The sequence below is a fragment of the Megascapheus bottae genome, chromosome 2, assembly GCF_031878675.1.
Source record: "Megascapheus bottae isolate mThoBot1 chromosome 2, mThoBot2.hap1, whole genome shotgun sequence".
In the NCBI taxonomy this organism is placed as follows: Eukaryota; Metazoa; Chordata; class Mammalia; order Rodentia; family Geomyidae; genus Megascapheus; species Megascapheus bottae.
Genome location: NC_143510.1, coordinates 43,722,770 through 43,745,123, shown reverse-complemented (window position 1 = coordinate 43,745,123; position 22,354 = coordinate 43,722,770). Strand labels below are relative to the sequence as shown.

The following is a 22,354-nucleotide window of genomic DNA, read 5'->3' as shown; positions in this document are numbered from 1 at the left end:
GAAGAAGGGATTTGGTATATGGGTGTGCCTGGGAGCTCTTTGCTGAGTTACCACTGATCTTTGCTTTAAAAAAACACCCAGCAAGCTGCAAGTTAGTTATATTTTGATGGCTAAGACTGCTTGTAAATTTTGTTTATAAACTTATGAAGTCTTCTGTGGGTCATTGCAGCTGGTGTTGCAAAAATGCTAGCCAAAAGCTGGGCGTGGTAGCTCACACTTGTAATCCTAGCTATTTAGGGGCCGAGATCTGAGGAGTGAGGTTCAAAGACAGCCTGTGCACTAAAAAATGTGAGACTCTTAATTAATTATGAGAAAATGCGAAGTGGGGCTGTGGCTCAGGGGTAGGGCGGTAACCTTGAGCTGAAGAACTGAGGGACTGCACCCAGGCCCAGAGTTCAAGCCTCAGGACCCACCAAAAAAAAAATGCTAGCCACGTGCCAGTGGCCCATGCTTGTAATTTTAGCTACTCAGAAGCCTAAGAGCTGAGAATTGCTGTTTAAAGCTAGCAAGGGCAGGAATGTCAGTGAGACTCTTATCTCCAGTTAACCACTAGAAAGCCAAAATGGAAGTATAGCTCAAATGAAAAGCCTAGATTGAATACAGCTCAGGGACAGTGCTCAAACCTTGAGCTTCAGCCATAATACCAACACACACACACACACACACTCATGCTAAGTTTTCTGTATTACTTGAGCTCTTCACTCATCCAGTCTTGCTACTGCTGTTGAATAAGTATATTGTCTTTGTTGAATTGAAAAATTAGCTTTAATTAATCTCACTGGAAAGTAAGAATTATTCATACAAACCTTGCTTTCATGACTCAGTTTTCCTATCCCTTTCTTTGTAAGCATTAGTTAATTTAAAATAGTTGCAATTCCTGCTGAAAGTCCAAAGTAATTTTCAAGTTCATTCTTAAAGGTCATTTTCAAACTCTACTTCTGCGACCAGCTGAAATTAACTTCTCAAAAATAACAGGACTATGGCCACTTAATTATATCTTGACATTTAATCTTAAAGCTAAAAATATTATCAGTAAGAGACAACATGGGTAATCATCTTTTTCCAGATGAATTTTCTTCCCTTGGTTTGATGTAGAAGTAATATATTCAACAAGATATCATCCTCAGGGTTTTGGTGCATCTACCCTTCACAAATTTGACTATGGAAAGTAATTTGGTTAAATGAAAATAGTATATCTTCTAAATTTTATTTTTCATGTACAGGGTGTAATGCAAGATGTGCAATTGCTTGTCATGCCCCAAGGATTCATTGCTCAGTGCCCAGATCTTAACCGCAGTAAGTCTGTTCATTCTTGCACTGTGTGTTGTGATAAAAAGCCATGCTTCTTGTTTCATTTTGTTCAGAACATCAGTTTGAAATGGGAGTTCACCCAGAATTGGTCAGCTCAGACTTAATCACCTCAACCCCCTTATAAGTACAATGCAATCAATGCTGTGTTTGCTCATTCCAGCCTGTCCAACTTGCAATGATTTCCACGGGCTTGTGCAGAAAATCATGGAGCTGCAGGATATACTAGCGAAAACATCAGCGAAGGTGAGACGCTATCCTCAGAAATTCCATAAGAGAACTCAAACATTCTTGTGCTTCCTAACACTTCTTTATTAAACTTTCTTTTGTGTTTCTACTGAGGCTTGAACTCAGAACTTCGGTGTTGTTTCTTAGCTTTGGACTGAAGGCTGATAATCTGCCACTTGAGTCACAACTCTACTTTGTCTTCGTGCTGCTTCATTGGTGATAAGAATCTCGAGAACTTTCCTGCCTTGGTTTTGGACCAAAATTCTTATGTGTTGTCCATCTCCTATGTCATTTGGATGATGGCTGTGAGCCACCATTGCCTAGCTCCTAATAGTTACTGTGAAGCCATGAACTTGGTACCTGGAGACATCTTATATACCACAGTGTTCACTAAGACACGAAATCTTTGCTGTAGGAAAAGACAAATATTCAGGCCCCAGCCATCTGTGCAACCAATGATTGGGTACATCAGCAATGAAACAGATTAGCTGCTTTATACACTGCTTCCTACAGCAGGACTTATTGTTTAGTTTTGTTTATGTTATTATTTGTTTCTGTTTAGCTGTTGATGATGAGTGCAGAGGTCAGAAGACAGTAAAAAAAATGTGGGCATGATAATTGTGTCTAGAAACTTCTTCCACCTGTGATTTCTAGCAGTATGTTCTAGTCATAGGTTTGCTCACAGGTATTTTAGGCATATATAAAGAGTGGTAGCCATTTCACCATATTTTTAATTACACAATAGTTATGGATTACCCTCTGGTTCTGTTGTATAGTTCATGGTTTGTTACTTATGCCATATAAATCCTAAATGTTACTTTATTTCACATGAGGAAGCATATTAAGTATTTTTAAATGATCTTTTAGCAATTGTACTTAGGGGTTTCAGTTCCATGTAACACGTATCTTGATCAATGTCACCCTTTCCTTCATGATCCCCATAATTTTTTAAGTCGCTCTTGTGCATCGTGGGTGATCATTTTGAGATAGCCTTTGTGTTCTGTAAATTAGGATTGTTGTTTAAGAGGCAGGGAGAAAACTTTTTCACAAAATGATGAAGGAAAATTCTTTTCTAAAAAGAGGATTACATTTACTCATAACAACTGGTGATGGTTATAGCCATCATTATTTGTACTTCGTAGATTATGATTTATGTTTTAGAGGCCAGGAACAAATTTTCCACAAAAAGGGGAGATATCCTAGCTACTCAGGAGACTGTTATCTGAGGATCACAGTTCAAAGCCAGCCTGAGTACTAAAAAGGTCCATAAGACTCTTTTTAAAAATTTTTTATTGTAATTAATAGAAGGGTTACATTATATTCGCCAGATAGAAGGTGCATTATTTCACATACATTGATACCCTTTCTCATGTCTTGGTCCCCATTTCCCTTCCCCCCACCCTGGTTTTACCCCCTTCCCTATCCAATTTCAAATAACCAAATACGCATATTTCCAATATATCAGATAACAAAGTGAAATACTGTAACAATATGAGATAACCAAGGGACATGAGACTCTTATCTCCAGTTAACTTCTAGAAAATGGGAAGTGGGGCTTGGCTCAAGGGTAGGGTGGTAGCTTTGAGCTGAAGAGCTCAGGGACAGAGCCCAGGCCCACGGACAATGCCCAGGCTGATTTCAAGCCCCATGACCCACAAAGAATGGGAGGGGGAAAGATATCTTGTAATAATAATAAAACACTTAAGAGGTCTAAATTTCTTTGTATCAAGTGGTTGATGGGTACAACCACACAATAGCTGTACTTTGAGGGAAAACAACACTGAGCTGCCTGCTAGAGTGTTTTAGTATTTCTGTAGCGCTGTGATGGTGAACTATATAAACCCTTCTTTTGTGCCCCAGCTGTCTCGAGCTGAACAGCGAATGAATAGACTGGATCAGTGCTACTGTGAGAGGACTTGTACCATGAAAGGAACCACCTACCGAGAATTCCAGTCCTGGACAGACGGCTGCAAGAACTGTACTTGCCTGGTATGGCTTCCATTTGTGTTCAGAACTCAGATGTGTCCCTGCTCTTTAAAAATGTATTAAAACAATGTCATCATGAAAATTTTAAGACCCATTTCCTCTAGACACAATGCTAAAGTGCCAGCCAACCTGGTCACATCTAAAGAACTGTGTATTGCATTATTAAGAACACTTTCAAGCTGTTAAAGATGATTATGGCTTTGAAATGTTATAAAGTTTAAAGTTTATTGGTACACACAGGAAGTTAGCAATTCAAATTAAGTTGGTAATGTGAATCCCAAAGGATTCTTCCCTGTAGCCCATAACATTTGAAGGGATTTTCTTCTCATGGTTTTATTAATGCATTACAGTGAAATGCATGGAATTAATTATATATAACATTAACTGTTGGGGCCAGATTGAGCAAAATACACAAGTATTGGATTTCAAATAAGTAAAATAATCTCAAAGAATTTTCTAAACAGAATTGGAATATAAATCATACACTTTAAATAAATATGACTTGTTTAATTAATGAAGTAGAATATTGTAGTGCATTATCTTTTTCTTTTTAAAATTGTAATTAATAGGTTACAGTTATATTCACTAGATAGAAGGTGCATTACTTCACACACATTGACACCCCTTCTTATATTTTTGTCCCCATTTTTCTTCTCCTACCCTCTCCTGTCATCTTGTTTTTCCCCTTTCCCTTTCCTATTTCAAATAAACAAATATCATATATACAATATACCAGAAACAAAGTAAGATACTGTAAAAATATGAGAATAACAACAAAAGAGATGAGAAATAACATAGTATATTAAGAACAACAATCACACATTATATGGCTCTTGTTTCCATATCCTGGAGGTCCTTTCATTTAGCCTCATCATATATGTATATATGGTGGTCTTGTGTATCTAGGTTTTGAGCTACTGTAATCCTCTGCTAGGAGAGTCCAAGGTTTGTACTAATTATTACAAATGAAGGAAACCATTGAGCCTAATTTCCATTGGGTCTGTCTACTTCACTTAATATAATTTTTTTCCAAGTCTTTCCATTTCCTTACAAATGAGGCAATCCCGTTCTTTCTGACAGAGGATAGAATTCCATTGTGTATAAATACCACATCTTGTTGATCCACCCATCAACTGAAGGGCATCTGGGTTGGTTCCATATCTTTGCTATGGTAAATAGTGCTTCAATGAACATCATTGTGCTAGTGGATTTACTATGTCCTTGTTTCTGGACGATTGGGTAAATGCCAAGTAGTGGAATTGCTGGGTCATAGGGGAGTTCTATGTTTAGTCTTTTGAGGAACTGCCGTACTGCTTTCCATGGTGGTTGAATGAGTTTGCACTCCCACCAACAGCGTAGTAGTGATCCCTCCTGTCTACATCCCTGCCAGCATCTGTTGTTATTGGATTTCTTGATAATGGCCATTCTAACTGGAGTGAGGTGAAATCTTAGAGTTGTTTTGATTTGCCTTTTTTTTTTGTTTTCCAGTCCTGGGCTTGAGCTCAGGGCCGGAGCACTGTCCTTGGACTTTCTCAAGGCTAGAGCCGTACCACTTGAGCCTCAGCACCACTTCCAGCTTTTTTCTATGTATATGGTACCAAGGAATCGAACCTGGGTCTTCTAACCACTAGGCAAAACTCCCAGCCCCTGATTTGCCTTTCTTTTATGGCCAGAGATGTTGAACATTTCTTCACGTGTCTATAGCCTTCTTCAGAGAAGACTCTAAGTCTTTGGCCCAACTTTATTTTCTTTTTTGCCAGTTGTGGTGCTTGAAGTCAGGGCCTGAGCACTGTCCTTGGACTTTTCTCAAGGATAGAGGTCTACCCCTTGAGCCACAGCACCACTTCCAGCTTTTTCCTATGTATGTGGTACCAAGGAATTGAACCTGGGCCTTCCTGCATTCTAGGCAAGCACTCTACCACTAGACCAAACCCCTGGCCCCCTGGCCCATCTTTTAATGGGATGATTGTTTTTTTGAAGATTAGTTTTGGAATCATTCAATTTTTTTTAGCTGTAGATATATTTTCGATATATGAGGCCTTTGTCTATTATATGGTTAATGAAGATCTTCTCCCACTCTTTGGGCTTTCTATTTAGTTTGTCAGCTATGTCCTTTGCCATACAGAAGATCTGTAGTTTAATGCAGTCCCGCTGATCCAGACTTTCTTTGTTTTGTTGTGTTTCTGGGTCCTTATTAAGAAAGTTTTGACCTGTGCCAAGGGGACCTAATATATCTCCGATTTCTTCTTGTAAAGTTTCCAGGGTATCTGCTTTTACCTCTAGGTCCATTTGGAGTTAATCCTAGTACAGGGTGACATAGCAGGATCCAGCTTTAGTTTTCTACAGGTGCATAACCTGTTCTTCCAGCACCACTTGTTGAAGAGGCTATCTCTCTTCCATTCTATTTTTTTGGCTCCATTATCAAAGATTAGGTAGCCATAGGTCTATGGGTTGATTTCTGGGTCTTCAGTTCTATTCCATTGTTCCTCAGGCCTGTTCTTGTGCCAATACCAAGCTGTTTTGGTTACTATATATAGCTCTGAAATAGAATCTAGTTTGGTATTGAAATTCCTCCTGCTCTGTTCTTTCTGCTAAGAACTGTTTTTGCTATACAGCAATGACATTGGGATATTGATGGGTATTTTGTTGTATTTGTAGATAGCCCTTGGCAAGATTGCCATTTTCATGATGTTAATTCTTCTAATTCAGGAGCATGGGAAGTTTTTCCATTTCCTCAGTTCTGCTCTAATATCCTTTTCCAGGGTTTTAAAGTTTTCATCAAAAAGGTCCTTTACATTCTTAGTTAAGTTAATTCCTAGGTACTTTATTTTCTTTGACGCTGTTGCAAAAGGAGTTGCTTTCCTGATTGTTGCCTCATTCCTCTCATTGTTGGCAGTTGATTTTTGAGGTTTAATTTTATACCCTGCTACCGTGCCAAAGTTTCGAATCAGCTCAAGCAACTTGGGAGTGGAGTCTATAGGATTCTTTAAAAGCAGAATCATGTCATCAGTAGAGCATTATTATTTTTTTTGGCAAAACTGTGAATTCAATTTCAAAAGAAGTTCAAAAAGGGTTTGATTTTCAGCTTTTAAATTCTTCCTAAACTTCTTGCTTAATATAAAGCAGTCAGAGATCTATGTGAATTAACCTTTGAAAAAATGAAGTAATAACCAGATGCCAGTGGCTCATACCTATAAATCCTAGCTACTCAGGAGGCTGAAATCTGAAAATTGTACTTTGCAGTCCATGAAGTACATGGGAAGGAAAGTCCATGAGATTCTTATCTCAGTTAACCAGCAAAAAATCTGCAGGTAGAGCTATGGCTCGAATGATTGAGCTCCAGCCTAGAGCAAAACACCCCTAAGGCAGGGAATACTGGCAAGCACATACCCTCAAATTAAGAAAGTAATGTAATCTTACCCAAATTATTACTCTTCACATATATGGTGAAGTCTTCCCAAGATTATTAAACAGGAACCAAAAGTCTACTTAAGTAAAATATAGGGTGGGCACTATGTGTCAATATAAATGGGAAGCCCAAGTGGCAGCTTCACGTGACCCTTAAGGATTAAATTCGTGCAGGTCTGCCTACAATGGGGGAATTAGTATCCTGGTCCTGTTGCAGAACCTTACCAAGCTGAAATGTCCATAGGAGGACTGTGGTCTTGAACCTAGAATTTCCAGGACAGCAGCAGCCCTTCCTCCTTGGTTGATGCTTATTATATGAGTGGTGTAGGCACAGCTGGCTATCCTGAGAGATAGCTTCATCTGATTGCATCCTTCCTTCCACTCATGTCCATGTCCACGACAGGAGGTGAGGACCGCAGCTTGGTTACGATCAGTTGTGGAAACCAATCCCCAGCTACATTAGAACTCGATTTGTATTATCATGGGTCTGTAAGAGAAGTAATGCTGTGTGAAAAAGACAATCATAGGATTTAGGTATTTTATGAGAAGAGGTCAAAACGTTAAGACGTGCACTTAAAATTCCTTGACAATTACTGGAGTCTCACTTGTACAGTTCTTCAACTATCACTTGCTCTTTCAGAATGGAACCATTCAGTGTGAAACTCTGATCTGCCCGGCTCCTGACTGTCCCCTGAAGTCGGCCCTTGCCTATGTGGACGGCAAGTGCTGTAAGGAATGCAAATGTGAGTGTCAATTTTCTGATGAATATTTTTTGGTAAAATAAAGCTGTATTTAGGAATGCTTAGTCCATTCATTTTGGTTGAAATGATGGAAATAGTACATAGGGTCTGTTGGCTCTTAGCCTACTTTGGAGATAGAAGGCTAACCTAGGAAAAAGTTATCAATATCCCAGCAGGCTGAGCATGGTGGGACACAACTGTAATCCCAGCTACTTGGGGAGCAGCGGGAGGATAGTCATGGTATGAGTTCAACTCTGACAAAAGCCCAACTTCCTTGCTGCAACACAAACTAACGAAAAAAAATCAAAACGCTTACTGGCTTACGTGATTGACTGGAGAGAAGAGTCTCATGCCCTGATCTGGCTTCTACCTGAGAGCCTCAGTCTCAGCCTTCTGAGTATCTACGAGAACAGGCATGAGCCACCAGTGCGGCCAGTCTTTGAACATTTAAAATTTTTTTTTCCTCCCTGTGTTTCTGTAAGACATTTTTTCCCTTTTGTTGGCAGAATCTTTTCTGTGTAGTGATGCAAGTTGAAGAAACTTCCTGGAAGGTATTTTTCCTATTGCACTTGAACTGTGCTTAACAGAGATACCAGGTACATAGAGAGGAGTCCATACATAGCCACTGTAACAGAGAAAGTAGCTGATACACTGCTCAAACTGTATGAGTAATGCAGATCCACATTATCAGTGGGGTCGGTTTGTGTGCATTGGGTCAGGACCTTGACCCAGAGAAAATAACTGGTCCTTATTTATGGGTGAGGAGGAGGCTTTTGTTTTCTCTTTTTTTTTGTTGATTTTCCAGTACCGGGGTTTGAACTCAGGGCCTGGGCACTGTCCTTGAGCTTTCTCTAGGTTTTCGCTCTACTACTTGATCCACAGCACCACTTCTGGCTTTTTCTGTGTATGGGTACCAAGGAATTGAACCCAGCGCTTTGTGCATGCTAGGCAATTACTCTACCACTAGGCCACGGTGCTGGCTAGGAGGTAGCTGTTCTACCTATGACCTCAGATTGTTTGCAGTTTACCCCAGGTATCAGAAAATGCTCTTAGAATCATATATAGCTATCTTCACATGGTCCTAGATCCTTCAGTAACAGAAAGCAGTTCATTCATGAGACTTAGACTTCAAAACATACCACTTAATGGGGCACCAGTGGCTCATGCCTGAAATCCTAGCTAATCAAGAGGCTGAGATCTGAGAATCCCTGTTGGAAGCCAGCTTAGGTAGGAAAGCTCATGAGACTAATATTTTCAATTACCTATCAAGAAGTTGAAAGTAGAGCTGTGGTTCAAGTTGTAGAGTATTAGATGTGAATACAAAAGCTAAGAACAGCATCCAAGTCTCGAGTTCAAGTACCAGTACTGGCACCAAAAATAAAAAGAGCACTTAAATCCATGTTAAAAAGGGTCCTTTAACCCTTTTACTCATTTTATTTAAAAGGGTCAGTAAGAACACTGAGTTGTTATCAAGCTTGCAGAGTATTTAGAGTTGTGTATTTGTATGGACAGAACTATAAAGAGGGAAGAGGCAGTGACAAAGACAGGGTGCACTGGAGGGGTAGGAGGAGGAGCAGGGCACTGACAGGTGCTTTGCTGGGTGTCAGGTATGCCTCCCTTCTTGGCCTCTGTACACTGATGGGTAGCAACAGCGTGCTCATGTACATGTGTGGCTACTGCCGAGTGCCAGTCATCAGAGGAGACTCAGGAAGTGGCTTCAGAGTCCATTGATTTGACCCCCTCAGGAACTCATTTCTATTTAATTCTCTTAAGCTTTACACTGAAGCCAATCCATTTCAGGAAAGTATATTAGCTTAAGTCAGAGAGACTGTGGGAAACAGGAGATGGGAAAACAATGGGTTTTGCACATCACTAGCTAATTTCTTTGGTGAGAAATAGACTGAATTTTTGGGGGAAGAGTTTTCTTAATAACCAGAAACTTACAGTGATGACCTATAGGTTTCTTTGTAGGTGTTTGGAGTAGGAGGCAGGAGAAATATATATCCATAATAAAATAGGAAAAGTCATATATATTTATATAAAATACATTATATATGTATATATATAAACCATTTTAACCTTTTTGTGGATTGGTTTTGTGTCTTTTTTAATTTATTTGTTTATTTAGTGCCAACACTGTGACTTGAACTCAGGAACTGTATACTTAGCTTTTTCAGGAAGGGTGTCATTCTACCACTTGAACCACAGTTTCACTTCTGGCTTTTTGGTGGTTATCTAGAGATAAGAGCCTCACAGATTTTCCTGCCTGTGCTGCCTTTGCATCAGGATCCTCAGATCTCAGCCTCCTCAGTTGATAGGATTACAGGTGTGAATCACCAACTTGCAGTTTGTTTTAACTTCTTTTCTTCTTTTCCCTCCTTAATTCTAGTGAATAAGACATTTACATAAGTGGTTACATTTTTATTAGACACAGGCTGAAGGAAATAATGGCCTGTTGTGCATGATGCATGCATTAGTCACGAGTGATGGAATTTGATTCCGATTTTTCTGTGTCTCGCTTACCAATTGTAAGCTGCCACTGAAATCATACTAATACTTGAAATCTTCCCAACAAGCACACACATAGATTTAACAAAAAGATAAAATATTTTGAGATTCATTAATGCAGAATATTCTTAGACTTGGATGTTGATGATGGGAAACTGACTGTGTTTGCTTCATATAAAATAGTGAAAGCTTGATTAATATGTAAGCAAACCATAACATTACTGAAAATAAGAGCCAAATTCACACATTTGACTGTCTTATTTTATGTGGCTAAGAAGTAATAAAGATGAGTGTCTTTATTGTTTGCTTATGTCCAAGCATGTCAGATAAAGTGTCATGGAAAATAGTAGGTTTATGAGTGCTTTGGTTGAGTGTTTTGTTTTGAACTTCTAGATTTCCTTTCCTTTCCTTCCCCTTCCCCTTCCCCTTCTCCTTCTTTTCCTTTCCTTTCTTTTCTTTTTTTCCCCTGGGACAGGGTCTCACTATATAGCCCAAGCTGTCTTCTAATGTACATTGTTCCCCAAGCTGATCTTGAACTTGTGACTCTCTTGCCTCAGCTGTCAGCATGCTGAGACTATATATAGATCTGTGTCACTGACCGTTAAGCATTACAGTGCTACGATTAAAATTAACTGTTTAACAAGTAAATGTGACAAGTGATTTGCTAGTGTTCGTTATATCCTGTGTTTAGGCCTCTTCCTCAGTTCTGTTTGCTGTATTCCTTGCCAACTCTTTTGTAGCCATTGCTTCAACTCCAGCCCTTGATCTGAAAATAAACATCAGTGAATAGCAAAATGTGTGTTATGCTGGAAAAGAGTCACTGAGCAATGAGCCTGTCCCTTTCTTTATGTGAATAGTCACAAGCCATTGTCTGGAAGAAGTGTCTTTCATGCCCCTCCCTCTGAGTTGGAATTAAATAGAGAGGACCATATCTGAGGTCAGAAACACAAAGGGCAAATCATTAAAGAATAGTACTCTTGAACCTAGGAGGTCATCTTGCTTCTGCATGCTAGAAGGCATATCTTGTGTCCTCGGGCGATCCCTGCAAGTGTACAGGTCAGCACCTACTTTGTGCCATGCACTGATGCCTCAGACCAATCCTAGCTATTCAGGAGGCTGAGATCTGAGAGAGGGGTTGAATCTAGTCAGGGCAGGTTAATCTAAGAGTCTTATTTGCACTCCAACTAACCAGCAAGAAAACAGATGTCGTGCTGTGGCAAGTGGTAGAACATCAAACTTGAGTGAAAAAGCCAAGCAAGCTTGCAAGATCATGAGTTCAAGCTACAGAATCAGTACATACATATCCACACGCACATGCACACTCACAGTACACACACACACACACACACACACACACACACCCACACACAAGAATGCAGACTTTCTCCTGTAGTTAATCTAGGTAATCAACTAGTATTGACTAACAGCGAAGCTCAGTGAAGCTGTTCTTTATCCCAGTAAAGTGTACATAGAATTGTGAGTTAACCAGCATTTCCTGTGTTGTCGTTGTTCTTATGTTTTAGTTCTTATTATTTTTTTCTCCTGTTAGCTACTGGCTTCACATTCTCTATTTCTGTGTTAGGCTCTTCAACCATTAAACACTACAGGACTCAGTGACACAATTTCAAAATGACCTCAGAAATGGAGAAGTATCAATATTTTTAGTGACTTTAAGTCTGAAATGGAAGGAGTCAAGACAATTATATAAAACTTGACCTATGTTAAAAACACAGAGCATTTCTATAAATAATAGGACAAGTTCTAGGACACAGAAAATTACTAAATGTCCCAGAAATTAGGGGACATTTGGAAATATTCAGGGTTTTGACTTATTTTCTTTCAGTGGATGGTAGATTCTGGCTTGTCCCCAGAGCTCTCATTCATCCCTCCCCCTCAAAAAAAAAAAGGTGTTTCATGAAAAATAGGAAATCTGAGAAGCAAATGTGATGGCTGCTAGGATTTTTTTTAAAAAGAGACTATTTAGAAAACTTTCACATTTCCCCTGTATCACTAGAAAGAAGAGATAGGAATGTGATAATCGAAATTAGTTGATGCTTTTCTATCAGCAATGGTAAAGTTGTGTCTTCTCAGAGAGCAGAGGTTTATATGAAAAAATTAAAGCCATTATTATTTTCATTGAATGAAATTAGAGTTTCAGTACAGAATAGATTGCATTTTGGTATGTTCTGTGTTGATGAGATGTAAATTTGTTTTAAGCTTAATGTGAGAAGCTTTCTTAGTTTAGATAAAACAGAGGTGCTATAATAAGTTTATATCCTCTCAGAAACAGCACCCAGGCCCAGAGTTCAAGCCCTATGACTCACAAAAAAAAATCAACAGTTAGTTTATATCCTGAGTAGTTATGTCTGTTTGTCTCAAGTCAGATTGCCTGGGTATAAATTCTACATCCACATCTCACTTAGCTATGCAGACTTGGTCAAATCACTAAACCTCTCAGAGCCTCAAGTACCTTATCTGAAAAGCACAGATAATCACCATCTACTTCATAGCATTTGTATAGGTAGTAAAGAAATAGTAAATGCAAAGTACTGAGAATGATGTTAGCTATCTTAATTATTTTTATTTAAAAATCATTCATGTTTTTATTGAGTAACAAAATAAAACCATGGAAACAATCTCATTGAATCCTAGATCTTAATGTCATACAAGACCTAAAAGGAGCTTGGAAATTGCGCTTTTGCTTTTGGGAAGTAAGATAATGAAGCCAGGGACTTGGGTATTCCTAATTCCAACAGTTAGTTTATAGTGGAAAGCAATTTTATTTTCTATCATTGTTCTGACATATGATTTTCCTTTTCCCAAGACCATTCTCTTCTTCAACATTGTGGATATAGCCGAGTGTTGGTGGCTCACACTTAATCCTAGCCACTCAGGAAGCTGAGATCTGAGGATCATGGTTTGAAGCCAGACCCAGCACAAATGTCCATGAGACTCTTTTTTCCCATGAACCAGCAAAAAGCTGGAAGTGGAGCTGTGGCTGAAGAGCAAAGGAAAGGCTCAAAGGATAGCACCCAGGCTTGGAGTCCCCAGTGCCCACACTAAACACCACCAACAAAAATAAAGAACATTGTGGGGATGCATCCTTGGTCAGGGTTGGTACCCAGAACTAATCTTCATATATTAGATGTATTTCTATGCATTTGGCTGCTTCTCCTAAGCATGCTGTTTGTGAGGTCCAGGCAGACACAGATCTTTCCTATCACACATTTCGGTTTGGGGCACAGCATTTGTGTATGCTGCTTGCTGTTCTCTTTGGTTGGTTAAGGTTACACAATTCAGTGCCTTGCTGAAGGGCAATAAGGTGATGCTCACGTTTTGGCTATTTGAATAGTATTTCTATAAACATCCCTTACATGGCTTTTGGGCTTACGTATGCTTGTATTTCTGAGGAGTATGAGATTGTTTGGTTTCTAGGAGAAAGCAATATTAATCTCTAGAAAGACTATTTTCATTAGTTTCCCAAGTTGGCTGTACTAGATTCTTATTTCACCGTCAGTTTAGGAACATTGCATCTTTTTCACACTCACCATTGGCATTTCTGGCCCTTTTAATTTTAGCTAGTCTTATAAATGATGTTAGTACAGAACATTGTACTGTAGATTAGGTTTGTAATTCACAGATAATTAATTAAGATAGCACCTTTTTATGTACAGTCTTGCATCACATAATGAGAAATGCACTGGTAGGTGATTTTGACCTTGGTTGAACATCAGAAGATTGAGCTTATTTGTGCATGCCTAAATGGCTTAGGCTATAATAGATCTAGTCTGTATATTACGCAAATAGATATGCAAATACTGTAAAGCCTACAGGTCTAGACTATGTGACATGCAAATAGATACGCAAATATTGCCTACTGTTCTGGGGCCCAGGTGGTAGTATAAGAGAAAATGATGCAACCCAGAGATGAGCTAAATGATTGGTATGAAACTGAGGCCAATGTAGCACAGCTTACTATTTTACATTGAATTTTCTCTTTTCTTTCTTTCTTTGTTTGTTTGTTTGTTTCTTTCTTTCCTTCCTTCCTTCCTTCCTTCCTTCCTTCCTTCCTTCCTTCCTTTCTTCCTTCCTTCCTTTCTTTTTTCTCTCTTTCTCTCCCTTCCTTCCTTCCTCTCTCCCTTCCTTCCTTCCTTCCTTCCTTCCTTCCTTCCTTCCTTCCTTCCTTCCTTCCTTCCTTCCTTTCTTCCCTCCCTCCCTCTCTCCCTCCCTCCTTCCCTCCCCTCCCTCCCTCCATCCTTCCTTCCTTTCTGTCTGTCTGTCTTTCTGTATTTCTTTTAGTGTTTTTACTAGGACTTGCATTTAGGGCCTGGGTTCTGTCCTATAGTATTTTGCTCAAGGCTTGAGCTCTCTCATTTGAGCCATAGCTCCTCTTCTTGCCTTTTGAGGGTTAATTGGAGATAAGAGTCTCATGGACTTTCCTACTTGGGCTATCTCTGATTTGAGATTCTCTGATTTTTGCCTCTGAATAACTAGGATTGCAGCAGGTATGTGCCGCCAGTGCCCTGTTTTGCTTTAAGTAAATATGAAATAAAATACTCTAAAAAGATACAAATATAGTAAATACATAAACCAAAATATTTATCATGATCATGTATTAGATACTTGTAGAGATGATCTATATTACTGTTTATATAGATTTGAATCCCACATTGCACCACACCATTGCGAGAGGTGCTTAGCCCTTGCAATATTAGGGGACAAAATTCATATGTGCGTGTGTGTGCTGTCAGTGACTTCATGGAATATCTGTATTTATGGACTGGTCTCAGAAATGTTCTCTTATGTATTCTTTCACAGAGCAGTTTTCATAGTCTTTATAGGAGATGAGAGTTTGTGAAGCTTAATTATTTTCTGTATCCACTAATATGGATGATTCCATCCCTTTAAAATGAATAGCAAAGGGAGAGGGGCATTACATGATTGTCATTCAAATAATTGGGGAGTTTTTTAAAAAAATAAGAAGGGATGAAAATCTAATAAAAATGGAGATTTTAGAATAACCATCAGTGGAATATAATTCACCATAAACCTTTTTGTTCATTTTGTGTGCATGTTTGTGTGTTAGTACTGGGGGCTTGGACTCAGAGCCCAGAGGCTCTGTCTCTTAGCGTTTTTGCTCGAGGCTCGCACTCTATCACTTGAGCCACAGCTCTACTTCCAGCTTTTTGGTGGTTAATTGGAGATAAGAATTTCACAGACTTTCCTGCCTGGGCTGCTCTCAAACCCTCCTGTGTAGCTAGGATTACAAGCTTGATCCAGTGGGTTGCCTGGCTAATCTTTGTTCTTAATTAAAGGGAGGAAGCATACTTTATGTAATTTGTTTAGGTCATTTTGAGGTAAAGCAATGTTGGAGCAAAATACCCAATAAATATAATTGTCTCTGCAGGAATGCCTGGAACAGGAGCGTATATATGGCTCTCTTAAGCATCCTAAGCATGTGTGAACACAATTTTTAATTAATTGACATTATAGAAACACTATAGACATTATCAAGGGTAGATGTCCAGAATACCAGTACTGAGAGAGGGGTACTAGGTAGTCATGACAAAGGTGTAAATTATGATTAAAAAGAAGCTTCTGTTTTCAACATGCCAGAAGGAATATTTTTGACTTTTTAAAAAAACTCTCTGGGTTATTACGTCACAGCCAAGAACTGAATGAACTAAAATCTAATGATATCACTATATATCACATGTACAGCCTGCTCCTGGATCCAGTCTTCTATCAAAGTTAATTTAATTTAGTATTTAAAGTCATATAGAATAAGAATGTGGGACTGTGGTTCAGATAGTAGAGTGCCATTCTTGAGTGAAGAAGCTAAGCAAGAGCATGACACTCTGGGTTCAAGCCCCAGTAATGGTACAAATATTATGGAATAACATAAGAATTAGAACATTCTTCTAATTCTGAATCTACTTGTAAAAATAGTCAAGATGCCATTATCGTTTCTTTATTAAGATAATGAGCTTTTGCTGGGGTATATTTTCACAAAGAACAAATAGCTAAGTTTTATTAGCTCTTTCATCAAGATAATCTTGTAGTTTCCACAAATATTATCGTTAAAGTTATGCTGATAATTTTTTCATAAACTCCTTTAAAAAACATTTCGCCTGCTGCCACCTCTTAAGTATTATATAAATGGATAAATGACCCAAGTCAGTGGGAAAATAATGAACTGGCAATATATTAACAAATAAGAATAATCACAATTAGCAATGAAGTCTCAGATTAATGACTGTGAGATACCACATGACACATTTTAATGATCTTCAGATAACAATAAATCTCCTGTTAATTAAGAGAGCTGGGACATGAAGGGGAGACAGTATGGAGTCAGAGTGTGGTAACAATGTCACAATGATGGCTGCTGTGCATGTGCTCTAGTTTCAGGAGTGGCAGTTGCTTCATTGTATCATTCCGTTTTTAATGTTTTAGATAGCAATGCGCACCTTGCAATGAATATTCAAACCATGGATATAGATGGAAAGTAAAGCAGACAAGACACTTTTCTTTTTCCTTCACTTTGCAGTCCTTGCACGTCTTTTCAGATGACTTTTTTTTTTTTTTACTTGTCCTGGGGCTTGAACTCTTTTGAGCCTCTTGATACTCAAGGCTAGTGCTCTACTACTTGAACCACAGCTCTACTTTCAGCTCCTTGATGCTTCATTGGAGATGAGTCTCTCAGGCTGAACCATGGTCCTCACATCTCATCCTCCTAAGAATTACAGGTGTGAGAATACCAGTGCCCGGCTTTCAGATGCCTTTTAATGAATATATTTACTAACTTGACTGTCTATATATTGTAAATGATGCATAATTCCTGGCTCTTTTAGTAAATGATGTGTATCAATTAAAATTATGACCTATTAACTCACTATATATTTATTATAATTTTATTATTTCCCTCAAAAATACTTGTTTACTTCTAATTTGCTATTTGGGTTTTTTTTCTAATGAGAAAAACTATGTTGCAGGATATCATTCGTATTCAATCATGATGCACTTTCATATTGCCTTGTCAGCAGGGCAAATTGCATTGTAAATATTGCCAGCTCCTAAATTATTCTACAGAAATACAGTCCTGCAGTTGCCTTTCTTGGGTGAGGGAGTGCAAGGTGGCAGTGCTAAGGGAATGTGGCTAACAACACCTCTCTCACTAGGCACACAAAGGACATTGGGGGCCATATTTTTTTCAAATATTTTAAAAATTATTTGTAAGTAGTTGTACAAAGGAGCACCATTCAGTAAATACAGTGCATCTTGATCATTGCCAACCCTTTCAACATTCTCACCCATTCCTCTCAACCCACGTCTTCCCTCACTTTTTAAAAATTTTGTAGTATTTACATGGAACTTGCTTTTTCTCCAAGGAGTCTTGAGTAGAGAGTGTCAACTGAGAAGCCCAGACTATCTTGATTTACTCAAGAAGAAAATGTCTGATGAATCGCATGAAATTATTGTTAAAAAGTCTGATGAAATTATTGTTAAAAAGTCTGATGAAATTATTGTTAAAATGTCTGATGAATCGCATGAAATTATTGTTAAAAAGTAATTGCTGTCCTAGAATTTGAATGCTGATGACTCCTACCTGTAATCCTAGCTGAGATCTGAGGATTTCAGTTCAAAGCCAGACCAGGCAGAAAAGTCTCTGTGAGTCTCTTATCACCAGTTAACCCTCAAAAACCACATATGGAGCTGTGGTTCAAACAGTAGAGTGCTAGCCTTGAGTCAAAGAGTTAAGTGACAGGCCTTGAGTAAAAAGCCTTAGTACTGGCATGTGCGCAAATGGATGCATGAGCGCATGTGCACACATGCACACAAATAAATAAATAAATAAATAAATTGCTATGCTGTATCTTCAGTAAATTCTGTGGATGGCATAGGAATATACTGAATTTGTGGCTTAAAAAATACAAATAGTTTTCCAGAGGAAATAATAAGGGATACTGCCCTGTTATCCAGAGACATTACTCTGTGCTTATTTAATCATATTATATTTAAAAATAATAGAGAGCAGTTAGTTTCTGGTTGTTCACTCTCAATTGTCATTTCTCTTCATTATTAGAATCCTCAAATAAATGTATTTTGTGGATTTTATTATTTTTCACATCCCATTACATCTTCTCAAAAGAATTCTTCTGTCTATATAATGGCCTTGCTTAAATGGCCTAAAATCTTTCAGAAGAAAGCCTCATGTGAATCTGTATAATAATATTTAATGAAGCTGTCTAATGGTGTAGGGGACTAAACCTGGACCTGAGGGGGGAATTCAGGGGCTCATCTTTCCTACTAGCATTAAGACTTGGAAACAAGTAAGAGGATTCCGATTTATTCCAAACTAAAGAATGATAATCTAGGCCCATTCATACGAGACTCAATTTAAGACAGAAGAAAAACACTTAGATAGTTCAGCTTCTTGTCTGCAGTGTTGTTAGGTAACTGTTTTAAAAAATGAGCATGTTTTTCTTCCCAATGGAGATTATACAAAATGCCTTTCTAAAAGCAGAATAGGGAGAAATAAGATGCACACAGTTTTCAGCATCTTAGAAGTTGATTTAGGCAATTATGCCCTAACTAGTGACTTAGGAAGACCAATTGCATAACAAAGTTAAATGGACTAGAAACCAGGCAGCTGGAAGGGACTATCCACTGTTTTTCCCCCTGATCTCCCCCCTCCCCCGTTCTTTTGTTGTGGTGATACTAGGCCTGAACTCAGGGTCTGGGGTGCTGTCCCTTAGCTTTTACACTCAAGGCTGATGTTCTACCACTTGAGCCACAGATCCACTTCTGGCTTCTTGGAGTGGTAAGAATCTCATAGACTTTTCTGCCCAGACTGCCCAGACTGTCTTTGTGTCATAATCTTCACTGTAGTGAGGAACTTTCACTATCTTAAAGACCAAATGTAGTCTCTTTTTGACTGTACATATTGTATAAAATATACAGATTGTATGGAATAATTACAGACTGAGAACTGCATATGAAAAAAAAATGTTTAAGGAATTTAACATAAGGAGGGGACAGAAAAGAATGCGCTCTTTTCTTTTTTTCAGTTGGTTGGTGATTCTTATGGAGTACAATTTAGAAACATTACTTTTTATACAAAAGCTGGCCCCCAATTCAAACATATTTAACTACTGCATTACATAGGAAAGGACATGAAATTACTTTAAAAGCCTTTTTCAGAGTGAATGGGGCTTCATTCAGCTCTGGAGCATGAGTCCAGGGTGATTGGTCATTGCACAATCCCACTCCAGGCTACATTTCTTCTTATTCTGCATGTATGACATCACATTATATAAGATCTATGTAACATACATTTTGTTTCTGAACAGCAGTGGGTTTTCCTCCAGCTGCTGCGATGTTTTTCCTCTAAGACCTGGCTGCTTGGTTTCTGAGGTTTAGGCAAAGTCATAGGGGACACAAGGATTTTAGGAATTAAGGCTTAGACCCTGGGAGTTGTTGGTTGCTTTACAGTTGAGTTATGTTGTCGATATAAAGTAATTTCTAAAAATGCCTTCAGAATAGCCCTCACTTACTACTAATTTTTGTTTCATGTTAGCAAGATGGTTTACACTGTGTCATGTACTTTGCAATGCAAGAAAACAAGCATTCAGTCCACCAGCACAGTAGATAATGTAGAGAGATATGCCCTGTGGTAAGATCTGTAAGTAAGCATATGCCACGAATCTCAGTGTTTCTGACTGTTCTGGGGAATCTCATTAAAATGGAAATTCTGGTGGGGTGATGCTGGGATGGGGGTCTTTGAGTTTTCATGTCTACTCAGCTCCCAGATAATGCTGATACATGTAACACACTTTCATTAGGAAAGACTTAGCTGCTGAGGGTCTATTGGTGAGACTCATTTCATGACACCATAACTTCTGATTTTAGAAATGGAATTGGGTAAATCCCTCCCTTCCTCCCTTTCTCTCCCTTCTTTCCTCCTTCCCTCCCTCCTGATTTCTCTCCCTCCCCCACCCCTTCCTCTCCACTGCATGCTAGGCACATACTCTTCCACTGAGTTACGCTCCCAATTCTAACTGGAACTCTTGAAAACCAGTGATCATGTGAAATTGTCCTTTTTAATTTCGTACCTTTCATTTTTGTTAGATGAGATTGCTTTCTTGAGGCTTATGGGATAATTCACACCTGTCTGATCTTGCAGACCTTTTGGTATCTTGCAAAGAAGAAGAGAGCATTTTTAGTCCATGCTGAATGTTTTTCTACGATGAATGTGCTGTCTCCCTGTTAAATTAAACTTTCCTTATTTAGCTTGAAGTTCTTACTTTCCTTATACACTGACATCTTTGGTTTTCATTATATACCTTGTAACAATAAGATTAACAAATACAAAGCAATCTGAGAAAACTCTAAGCTAGTGCAGTGTCCATAGTCTAAATTCTTTTTCTCACTTCTTAAAAGTCTCCCACTAATCGTTGTTTTGAGAATTGTGCCCTTCCCACTTGGGTTAGTCCACAGGTAATGACCTTAGGAGAGGCTAAGTCACCTATACAAATACATACTTTAGGATGCTAAGATTACATATGGGTAGACAGCGTTGGATAGTCTCTTGTTTTTGTTTACTTTGTTTGCAGTCTACTCAAGCCTTTTGAACCAATTTCAGGCTTTCATTATTTATTATAGAATCAGTGTGTGAGAAAACAAAAGCCAAGAGACTATTATTTATTTCTTTTTGCTTGAATTGCCATTATTAGATTTGGGAAGCTAATTTTTTTTATTATGCTTAGATGAAGAGAAATAAATGCTGTATGTAAGACACATTTGTTTCCCACATCATTCTGTTGGGTACACATCCTGCTTCTAAACAAGTAGAAAAGTGAACCTTCCTGTTCACCAATTAGGGCAGCTCATAACAAAAGTAGATTTCGAAATTTCTCATTTGTGTTTATGCCTGCAATTCACTTTTAGCATTTCTGAGGCCCTGAATCTCAGAAGAAAAAGGTTTGGCTGGTATTTAACAAGACAGACATTCGTTGATTTATTTAATCTATTTATTGATTAATTTAATCATTTAGTGCCTCTTCAAACCACAGTTCCAAAGTGGATGTTGGTGGCTTGTGCTTGTAAACTTAGCTACTCCGAAGGATGAGATATGAGGATTGTAGTTCAAAGCTACCCCACGTAGAAAAGTCTCATTTCTGATTAACCACCAAAAAGCCAGAAGTGGAGGTTTGGATCAGGTTCTAGAGTGTGAACCTTGATCAAAAAATGCTAAGGAACAGTGCTAGGCCCTGAGCTCAAACTCCATGCCGAAATCAAAAATAGTAGAGTGGGATAATAAAGATGAACCTGTCTTATCATTGTAGCTCTTTTCTATAATTTCCATCCATTTGAAAAATAGTTACTAGTCACTTCCTATAAATTGGGCTTTGGAACACATTGAGAATGAAATGGTGATCAAAAAAAGACTTCTCTTCTTTGTCTTTGTGGACTTAATAAACTAATAAGAAAGGAAGACAAGGAGAAAATGAGGGAGGGAGGGAAGGAAAAAGAGGAAGAGAAGGAGGAGAGAGGGAGAGCTTGGCTCTATTAGACATTGAGAATGCAGTGGTGGTCAAAGGAAGATTCTTAATTGTCCTTATGGATGTAATAAATTAGTGAGGGAGAAAAGGGAGATGAAGAGAGAGAGAGAGAGAGAGAGAGAGAGAGAGAGAGAGAGAGAGAGAGAGAGAGAGAGACAGACAGACAGACAGACAGACAGAGACAGAGAGAGAGACAGACAGAGAGAGAGACAGAGAGAGAGACAGAGAGACAGAGACAGAGAGAGGGAGGGAGAAGGAGGAGAGAAAGAGACAGAGAGAGAGAGACAGAGAGACAGAGAGAGAGAGACAGAGAGAGAGAGAGAGACAGAGAGAGAGAGAGAGAGAGAGAGAGAGAGAGAGAGAGAGAGAGAGAGAGAGAGAGAAAGAGAGAGAGGGGTGAAGAGAGGGAGAGAGGCCAAAGAAGGACCAAAAATCAGATCATCATCAAGTAGACTTTGCAGTGTTGCAATATGATAGTATTGATAAAGCACCACCTAATTGAAAGGTAATTCAACAAGCAAGGAGATGAGGAGAAGTATCCCTGGTTTGGGTGGAGATAGACTGAACAAATGATATTAGATTCATAGAAAAGGAAAGGATGCCATGTGCAGG

At 38.6% G+C, this 22,354-nt stretch overlaps 1 protein-coding gene across 4 annotated transcripts in view; it reads left to right on the top strand.

The window, feature by feature from the left end:
• Nucleotides 1–22,354, top strand: part of Nell2 (neural EGFL like 2) — a 372,707-nt gene that overhangs the window by 131,975 nt on the left and 218,378 nt on the right. For all 4 annotated transcript variants that reach the window (XM_090324484.1, XM_090324479.1, XM_090324493.1 and 1 more), the window contains 4 exons: nucleotides 1,224–1,296; nucleotides 1,472–1,554; nucleotides 3,397–3,525; nucleotides 7,571–7,673. In XM_090324484.1, coding sequence (XP_090180610.1) covers nucleotides 1,224–1,296; nucleotides 1,472–1,554; nucleotides 3,397–3,525; nucleotides 7,571–7,673 — 388 coding nt within the window. The remainder of the gene's footprint in view (nucleotides 1–1,223; nucleotides 1,297–1,471; nucleotides 1,555–3,396; nucleotides 3,526–7,570; nucleotides 7,674–22,354) is intronic.